At 39.5% G+C, this 10,100-nt stretch overlaps 1 protein-coding gene across 2 annotated transcripts in view; it reads right to left on the bottom strand.

Annotated features, from left to right (window-relative positions):
- Positions 1-126: 126 nt before the first annotated feature.
- Positions 127-10,100, bottom strand: part of ANO1 (anoctamin 1) — a 74,888-nt gene continuing 64,914 nt past the window's right edge. For both annotated transcript variants that reach the window (XM_042814294.1, XM_042814293.1), the window contains exons 20-27: positions 9,999-10,056; positions 9,790-9,890; positions 9,181-9,326; positions 7,324-7,476; positions 6,502-6,554; positions 4,751-4,935; positions 2,828-2,933; positions 127-1,844 (exon numbers count right to left, since the gene is read on the bottom strand). In XM_042814294.1, the coding sequence (XP_042670228.1) occupies positions 1,587-1,844; positions 2,828-2,933; positions 4,751-4,935; positions 6,502-6,554; positions 7,324-7,476; positions 9,181-9,326; positions 9,790-9,890; positions 9,999-10,056 (1,060 nt within the window). In that variant the 3' untranslated portion in view covers positions 127-1,586. The remainder of the gene's footprint in view (positions 1,845-2,827; positions 2,934-4,750; positions 4,936-6,501; positions 6,555-7,323; positions 7,477-9,180; positions 9,327-9,789; positions 9,891-9,998; positions 10,057-10,100) is intronic.

Raw genomic sequence — 10,100 nt, 5'->3', positions numbered from 1 at the left:
TTTTTTTTTCTTTTTTAGTTCTGGCATTAATCTTTAAATTAGTTTGGCAAAGAACGAAGAAAAGAATAAAGAAACAACTACTGGAAACAGTCTTGACATTTGGTTTTGTAACAAACCATACAGTAGTTAGACTTTAAAGAAATCTTTACTTTTTATTTTATTCTTCAGTTTTATATTCATAATGCAAGCGCCATGGACAAGACAAAGCGATAAAAGAAATGAGGTTAATTGCACCAATATTATTTGGAAGTGCAGTTCATCATTTGACAAAGCAAAACTAGAATGTACTATGCTTAAAAAGAGTCGAACCGATGAGATTTAGATAGGCTTCATAAGGAAGGATTTTAGACTTCTATTCAAGGAAGCTCCATGTATAAAAGATAGGGTATTTTAAGACAAAAGAGAAGTTATGTAACTAACTGTAGGTCTGGTCCTGCAGCCCCAGTGCAGGCTAAACTTCCCTTGAAGACATTGAGCGTACATGTTTTGGATTTACTCTTCCAGCATAGCCTCCAGGAAATGCCATTCAGCAGTACAAAGTCTGCAAGGGCAACTGGCTCCCTTCTCCTGCAGAGGACAGAGGGCTACAGAGAAAAACCTGACTAAGAAGGGGATGTGCTAAAACAAAGGGAAAAAGGGACTCCCCTCAGCAAGAATGGTGGCTGCATATCAGGCAGGGCAGTTGACTCATTGTAGCTCTACATGTGCTCATTAATTCAGGGCATTTACCAAAATGCTCCATAGTAATCGACCTGCTGGGAAGATCTCCAAAATTGTGCTGCTGCTGCTGCCTTGCTATGGGTGAGGAGCCTCTGGGGACCACTCCAACACAGGTGATGCAGCCTGGGGCACCGAGGTAGCTTCCACCACATCAGATATGCACTGGTAAGGAGGTCTTTTTCAGATCCATTTTCCTGATGCTTGTGAACAGAGCAATGCCCAGTGGAAGTCTCAGGCATGCAGCAGACAACCACATGTGCCCTAAGCATGTATTTGACCCTAAAACTCAATGGGAGCTTTGTTTCAGACCTGCAGGTTCAAACACAGATGTCTGCCAGCAGAGCTAAACCGTAATTTTGACAGCAAGTAAATCTGGTAAACTTTACATGGTTCCTCTCCTGCTAAAAGGAGGCACACTCTAATGCTGATTTTGCATATGCTTTTTAAAGTTTCCTGATAGAGCTACAAGCCTGGGGCTCCAAAAGTATTTTAAATTAGTAGTATTATCATTATTTAAAATTTAGCTTCAATGATTTAGTTATTAGCCTAAGGTCAAATTCTCAGAGAATATCAAGACATACTAAGTACATCTTTATTAATGCACACCAATGTAAATAGTGTTATCTAATGATGAAATATAAAAATTCCCTGCATTACTGCTTGTGCAAAAGAAAAAAACAAAACACATTATCAGAAATAGAATATGGTCCTCCATATTTGCAAGAAGAGCATTTCTCACAAAGATGGGAGCGAAATGGCAGCACATCCTTCAACATGCAGCAGGTTGTCCATTATTCAAGTCCTGCCCTTTATGTGATGGCTTATGTACCAGTGGAATGCCCCGACACAATCAACTCCATCCTCTTCTATACGTCAACAGGATACGAGTGACAGGAGGACAAGCTCCCACTGTGGCTCAGGGAGAGTCTGGGGCTGTGATTGTTACAGTTTTCACCTTTTTTCTTGTCCTTGTCTTTCCAGGTTTCCATTTGCAGCTTCCCTTGCTCTTCTCTCATAAAGACCTCCACCATGAGAACCTTCTCTTTATGAATCTGCTGACTAATGTCCTTGGGAATGTCTGGGATAATCCAGTCAACAAAGTCACTCATAAACATGACCAAATTCTGAAAATGAAATTGTGAGAAAATGTCAGCCTGGGCAAATGAAAGGATGACTGTAGGGGAAGGGGTCATTTCACTGTAGCTGAGAAGGAAGAACAAAGAAAAGACAATATTTGAATTGGGCTCAACTGCATGCTATAAATGTGATGCCGAGCCAAATTTACCTCAATTTCCTGTTCATATTAGAAATAGTGAAAAATACCAGGTGCAGATCTTTATGATTTATCTACAAATATTGTTAGAGCCATTTGGAAATGAAAAGGAAATACTGGACCTGATGGAATTTTACATCAGCAAGGCAGAAGTAAATAAGGAGAAAGTAAAAACGATGAGAGTTGGCAAAAAAAAAAAAAAAAAAAAAAAAAAAAATCATGAAACATTTCTGATTTAAAATCTTGATTCCATGAAAGGGAAACCCTTCTCAAATGTTTCCCCCCCAAAAATAATAATTGAAACAAGATTAGGTAAGGTAGGATTAAAACACTTGTATCACAATAACCAGCTTGATTGTTGTGACTGAACGAGTTACTTCAATGAAAAATTACCAGATTTTGCCATGCTGTTGAGACATGAAATAAAATACAACTGGGAAATCTTGGAAATTTCATTTCTTGGCTTGGTCTAGAAATTATTTTGGAGGAAATTTATGTTTCTTCACTGTAAACGTCCTACTGGAAGGATGTAATTGGCAGCAGTCTTGTGCTCTCCCGTTCACTAAGGTCATTAAGTTGTTTCTGCATCAAACCAATTAAGAGAATCACTGAGAATGAAGTAACCCTCTGCTGGGGGACATCTGGGACTGTATGGGAGGCAGATAGGTGAACAAGAATGGGCAAATTCCTTTGATTTTGCAAGAAACAGCTGTGAAGGAAGATACTTTCTTTGGCCTAATAACTATTTCTGAAGGTGGCTTGCTGTATTTAGCTAAAGAAATATGACAACTCTTTTTCCTTCTCATAGTAGAAGTGCCTGCAGTCATAACATACCTGGAAAACTATCACAAATGCTAGTCTTGCTGCTAGGACAGCCCAGAAATCCTTTGAAATGTCATACTTATTCTCAGACCAGGGGGGCTCTCGATAATCTTTGTACCTGCAAAAAACCAAGACTCAGTAAATCAGTGATGTCATTCAGACGTTTTAGCACAACAAGGAGTTAACACTGAATGGCTGAACAGTAGGTCAAATAGTCTAAAAGAATGTTCACTTTTACAACATGGCTTTGTATTAACCTCTCACAAACAAGACACAGCTGAACCTCCCACAGCCTTTAAGTTTTATTCAAGATTAAAAGCCTTCAATCTTAATACCCCCAGATTATAAATAATATAAACTCTAATTACAGATAAAATAAACTCTGCATAAAGACAGCAAACAACACAGCTCAGTCTGGTTTCTTTGTTGTTGCTGTTGTTTGAAATAAGCTTGAAATTAAACTACATTTGCAAACTTATTTTTCAGCCAATACTGATCTCAAGTCCATAATGTGTGCTGTGCTACGTGGCATTCTACTGGTTCATGATTGACAAAAGATCACTGCCAAAATATAGAGAGAACATGAAAATTTTCCCTTAGCTATAGCTTCAAAAAGAAATCTGTGAGCTAATCAATAATAACCTCTTAGGAACTGGACCAAGAAAAATACATTTAATTTAAAATATGGCATCCTGTTAATATTTAGGAAGAATTAGGAACTCCTGTTTTCAAGTGATTTAAAAATCCCTGGAATGTAGGAGAAATGGAAGAAAGAGGGTGGGATTAGAAAGTAGAAAACTGCCATTTTTACATTGGACTGTGACACTAATACACCCTAACACTTCTCTTCTGTAAGTTCTGTACTAAAAACGTGTTTGCCTGCCTAATTTATCCTCTACACAAAGATCACCAGGAGGAAATTGTGAGAAATCAAAAATAAGCTAAGCTGATATATATGTAATTTTGGTTGGTTCTCTCTTTCATCTCAGGGTGAGTTTTCTGTTTAGCATTCATTCAGCATTCGATTTAGCATTCAGTGCAAGTTAATCTGCTATGTCAATATATAAAGAATAAATTGAAGATTAAAAAAAATAAAACTATAAATAATTTGTTTTTTTTTCCTGGTCAGTTTGTGTAATTTTTCAGTGTATCTACACTAGAATCATTTTTCTTTCTTTTTTCTTCCCTCCCATAGTTTGTCTTCCTCCTTGCCACCATTTATCCCTACTATTTAGTCTTTCAGTTTTGCTGTTCCAAGTGCTTCCATTTGGCTTTCATCCCTGGTTTATAAGGTTGAAAACATTTGTTTTGAAGACGATGCATATCTAAGGAAGCGTAGGCAAAGTATGCATTTCAGCATTTCAGAGCCAAACTGCTTGATAAGCTGAAATATGCAAACAATAATTTGCCTTTAGCAATGAAAATAATATGTAGAAATTGTTACAGGCATGGATATTTCCTGCATAATCACAATTTGAGTGGGTCTTAAATTCGAGTGTAGATCAGGCTGCTATTACTGTCATCAGCAATTGCTACAGAAATTGGAGAAGTATACTGTGAAGTCACAGTCATCCAATTAGAAGGCTGTGATATAATACCATGATTGACATCATTTTATTCCCTTAAAGTATCATTATGCTGTTTATCACTATTTATCTCCTTTCCTGAAAATACATTGTAATAAAAATCTTTGTAGAGACAAATTTGCTAATGCTACTCTCTGTTTCCCAAAATACACAGTACTTCTTATTCAGGTCTTATGATTAATCTGTAAGGCAAGACTTTCAAGGTAATGGCTTGATTCAATATAAAAGACTACCAAGGTCCTCAAAAGGTGTTGACAATACAAGGGACCAAAGTCAACCCCAGGAATATTAGTTTGTCACGTTCTTAGCTGGTAAAGCACTTAAAATTAGTTGTTACTCAAGAGAATACCTGCATATCTGAACCTCGTAGCCAAGTTCCATGGGGTCGTTTGGAGCTGTTCCTGCTTGAAAATCGCTGACATTAAAAGAGGATAGTGTATGGTTCACGAAGCCATGCATGGTGCCATTCTCACTGTACATATACAGGTACACGAGGCGTGGAATGAAGTCGGATGTGAATGAGATCACAAATGCCTAAGCCATAAGAGTAAAGAATGAGCGCAATATTCAGGCACTGTTTCAAGTTAACAACACACTCAACTATGTCTTGCTCACACAGCTTATACAAATAAGGGGCTGTCATATAGGGGTTGTTGCAGAAACAAGGTGGAGACTGCAGCGTACAGGCCCCTAAATAGAATATTAACTGCTGTAACAAGGTAGTATTTATTGCTGACACCTTCGAGTTGCAGGGCATAATATAGAGCAGTTCCACGTTGACTAAGATTTCTATGCGGTAACAATCTGAATTCCCCAGATCATGGAGCTGCTGCATCCCAGTGTCAGGGCAAAGCAAAACACACTGCTGTTTCCTTGTGCCCCCCTATGACAACTTGACCCCTATGCATTTCATGAGGTCCAACTGATTTATTTACACGATTTCCTTTTCTGTTCTGCAAACAACTTACAGTGAGTTGACTCTAAACTGCACTGTGAAAGCCCATTAATTTTACATATTCTTTAGCTCCACTGGGGTAAAAGGATAAGCAGACTAAGCCAGTTTTATTTTTATGGTCACAAAAGTTCCACATTGTTTGGTTATTTTAAAAGGTTTTGTAAAAACGTCATACACAAAGTGCAGGACAGCCAAGTGAACGGACATCTTCATAACTCTCGCTGTTCTTATTTATCATTGTTGCAAAACTTTTTCACTGGCACAAGTCACGTGGAACAAACACAGTACAAAATGTTTTACTTGTTCTGTGATAAAAAGGGACAGTGCATAGGTCAAAGAAGGAAAATAACACTGGATAATGACGAAGAGAGACTACAGGGGAGAAAAGAGAAAAATAGAGAAATTATTTCCAAAGGAAAAGGTGAGAAATGGTAAAGACAAACTAAGGCAGCGTCCCAGATACCTACCAGAATGGTTTGGCCTTAAAAGAACAAACACCTGTTGGCAAAGCTAAGGGATTTCCACTCTGAATAATGGGGAGAAAAGAGGAGAGCCCATGGATGTGTGGCTGTAAGCCCTGCACAGCTGCTATTGTGCTACATTAGAAACATGTTTTCAGCTTGTCATTCAACTGTTCTTTTCATCTGTTGCCAGATGAAGGTGACAAAAATGGACTTATATTTATTTAGGATATTAGAGATTAACATAATGGAAAGAAGGTGAGAGGGAACACAACTTTTCTGAAGAATCAAGATGATGTAAACTATGCCAACAAAAAGGTAGGCTGAAATTTTTCCAGTGGATAGGATATTCAGTGCTGAAGTAACTAAAAATATCTTCATCGATTATCAGTGCTATATCTGAGTGAGAGCATTGCATTTTGAGGCCAGGTTGTACTCAGATTTTCAGTTCTCCCTATTGTTCTGAATACTGAATTTTAGCCATTTTCTGTCCCCAGTACACCACTGTGCAGAACTGTCTCAAATTTAAAGTAACCACTGGATCCGACTCTGTAATATTTTAGCAAAATTCTGAATCATTTATTTTCACTGAATTTGAGAGATTTAAGCTAAGATAAAACTAATGGAGCAGAATGGAGAAGCCAGCCTATTGAAGTAAGATTTTATTCATGCAGAATTACTTACATTTATTATGACAGCAAGTTTTCCTATCCCCCGGAGGATATTGTACCAGATTCCTAAGGAAAGAGACAAACATGTGAATGCTGTGCTGGTCATTAAAATTAGCTAAATTACATTTTTCAGATAACAGAGTTAGGATTGTACCAAACTAGAGTAATATTGAAATTAAAAAGAATATTTTGTAAAAGACTAATTTAAGGACCCATCAAGCAAAGTGATTCCAACTCTATCTTCCAAAATTATGCTTAGGTACCTATTTCTTTAGAGGTTTTGAGGGAAGGGGAGGATTGGTCTGCTGCTGCTGTACGACTACAGAACTAGGTTCCAGCCAGGTTCACCTGCTACACAACTAGGTTCCAGCACCTTTCCAGCTTCAGGAATGAGTTTTGGGATAAAAGCAGGGATGAAGGGACATCCTTTACCCACAGGCATTCAAGTCTTTTCTCATTCCCAAGTCTATTTCTCCAGTCCAGTCCAGAGTTACTAAACACAGAAATTTTTGCTTCTGCAAGAAAACTGCACTGCCAGGAAAAGCTGCTGGTATGCAGAGCCACGTGAGATATTTTGCTACTGTATTGATCACTTTGCTTTGAAAAATGACACTGTTTACCTAATAAAATATTCATCTGGATTTAAAGCATTGGTCTTTCTATTTTGAAAGCAAAGCCTTGGTAAGTTATGACAGTTCACAGTTAAGCCACAGTATAATGCTTTGAATTGTCCTATAAATGTCTTCCTGTTAATGAGACCAACTCAGCACAATAGCATCCTGCCATCAGTCCAGGAATAAACAAGCAGAGAGTGACAGCAGCAATGAGCACTTACCTATGTCCTTTGCTCTGACTGCTACTGGTCTCCTCAGCTCTGTAACAAATTTTTTTGCATCTAAACGGATTTCAATGATGTTGTTCAGCAAAGCAAACAGAGGCGCCAATGGGAAGGATGCGACAAACAAAGTTACAAATCCAAACTGAATAACTGAGAAGAAAAAAAGAATGTCAGTGGACTGATTTGTATTTATCAAATGCATACACAGAGTCAGAGAATATCCCAAGTTGGAAGGGACCTATAAGGATCATCGAGTCCAACTCCTGACTCTACACAGGACCACACAAAAATCTGATCATATTTTTAGACAGTTGTCCAGATGCTCCAACATCATCATGTCAGTGCTATTCCCCCAGATTCTAATAAGACAACACCTGCTGGGAGAATAAAGTGCATTTTCTTCACCATGTCCAGCAAGGCCAAATGACCACGGAAACAGGGGAGTTCCTAGCTTCATCACAGCCATGCCGACCCTGCTGCTCGCTGCCTCTGTGTCCCTCCAGCAAGGCAGAGGCAAGGGGATGCTGTGCTGCAGCAGGATGGAGTCCTGCTCCATGCAGGCCTCAACCGTGGGAGCTATCTGGAATGAGGAATGTGGGATGACAGCAGCTCTTCTGCCACCTGCTGCCTCCTGCGGCAGCATGAGCTCCCACATAGGATTGTCATGCTCCAATGGCAAGGCTTCAGCTCTTGCTAAGCCCATTGGAAACTCTTCTGAAGTTTACAAACCTTCTGCATTGCCAGCCCACTCTCTCCGTGATTGTATGTGCCAGTTCTTTTGCTAGCTTTTGTGCTAGCTTTGTTCTTCAAATGGCATTCATCACCCATACTAATGCTTGCCCTCTCTGTGTACTTATGGAGAGAGATTTAAATCTCCCTTGAACTGTTGTTCCCCACCTCAAAGAAGCCAAGATCTTTTCCATGCTCTCCTAACCAACTCCCCCTTCCTCCAGCCACCCCCACAGCCTATCTGCCCCAGGAGAGGTTCTCCCTACAGAGCGGGCGACAAGAGCCCATATGGTGGCCTGGTGCTGTGCCCCTTATGGACTTCAGGAGGGACATGACCAATTCCTGTTTGTCCTGGACACAACTACTCTAAGTTATTCTAATTCACACTGTATTAGCTAGGGAGGCCAATTTTTGGCATAGGCATATTTCATAATTTTTTTCCATTATTTTTGTCTAGTCGTTCCTGAAAACACTACATAAAGTTGCTTGTCTAAGTCTGACACTTCAGACTCTCTGAATCTCTGACACTGTCAATAACAGCATTAAGAGGAATAGATTTCTCAGCTTCCCCAGGATTTTAAAGTGGAAAGAAAATGCAGCTTCTGGGCCTCAGTAATGCAGAGTGTGATGTCCAGTGCTTAGATTCCATATCAATCACTCAAGATAATGCATTACTTGCAAAAAACAGTATACGTGATCTGTCAAGTTCAACCTGGCCTATGGTCAGATTTAAAAAAAAATGGAACAAAGCTGGTGTGAGAATAGACAGTGGAAACTCAAATCTGAATTAAACTGATATTTTTTTTTCCATGTAAGGTGCAACAAATGACACATCTGTCACCCAATCTCAGGTTTAATTATTTAACAGTAACATGTCGCATAGCTTAAAAGAAAATATCTAAAATATAGTGCTAAAGAAGGGATCATGATCACCAGATAGCATAATTCACCCCTGAAGCAGCCCATGACTGGCCAAAATATGTTACTGTCCTAAATCATACAGATCATACATTTAAGTTCTGCACCATATCCACTGTCCTCCAAACCTACAGTTCAAAAACCTCAGCTCCCATTCCATTCAGTTAGCATAGTTCGCTTAAGACGCCTTCTTTCCACATCACTCACTCATTTCCATATATTCAGGAGTAAGTCCAGAAAAAGGCTCCAGGTTATAGTCTACTTCATAACGCTGCTTTTTTTTAATGTGCTCTTCATGGTCCAAGGAGCGCCGACGCTTTAATTTCATGTATCTTATGAATTTCTTCATTTTGCTGGGGAAAATAGAAGCGATCCAGTTAGCATGCCACTCTGTGCACAAGGCCCACTTCTCAGGTGGGTGGAGGAACAGTAAGTTTTTTTACATTAACAGATACAATGAGCTCTGTATCTACTTTAATATAAGCTATGCAAGAGCACAATATGCTAAAAAGAAGTACCAATACTCAGATGGTTATGGCTGAATCACGTTTAGAACTGCATCAACTGCTAGTTGGTAAGAAGACAATAGATTTCCTAACTCTTCAGACGTGCTCTGCCAGATTTAATGACAGCGATGCTGGTGCAGCTGCAGGACAGCAAGGACACAGCACTTGCTGTATGGCAGATAGAGGCTCACTGCACAGTACTTGCAGGTAGCCTGCAAACCACATTCATATCAAGGGGCTGTGAACACACAGTTTATTGGATACACTGCAAAAGATGTGTTTGAGAGAGAAAAAAAATGTTGCTACTTACGGGATGCCGATCTCAAATAAATTGTTTTGAATCAGCTGCTTGCCCAACATGATGATGCTCAGCTGGATGCACAGCTCCATCAGGCAGCCACCCGGTGCACACTGCAGCAGACAGAGGAAAGGGAAATCAGGACACCTGTTCCACCTTTGTGACGAGGGAAGAGGGAGCTCACACGTGGTGCAAGCACAGGTAGGGTGAAATACAATTACCTCTTCCATTCGGAAAGAATGGAAAATGTAGACGTAGTCTCCTGGACGTCCAACAAACCTAGAGTGCAAAAGTTAGAATTAAGAACTTCATATCGATTTCAT

The sequence above is a fragment of the Centrocercus urophasianus genome, unplaced genomic scaffold, assembly GCF_019232065.1.
Source record: "Centrocercus urophasianus isolate 14NV4802_14NV808 unplaced genomic scaffold, USGS_Curo_1.0 seq_14, whole genome shotgun sequence".
NCBI classification, from domain to species: domain Eukaryota; kingdom Metazoa; phylum Chordata; class Aves; order Galliformes; family Phasianidae; genus Centrocercus; species Centrocercus urophasianus.
Note: the sequence above shows the minus strand (reverse complement) of the source record. Positions and strands in the feature narration are given on the sequence as shown.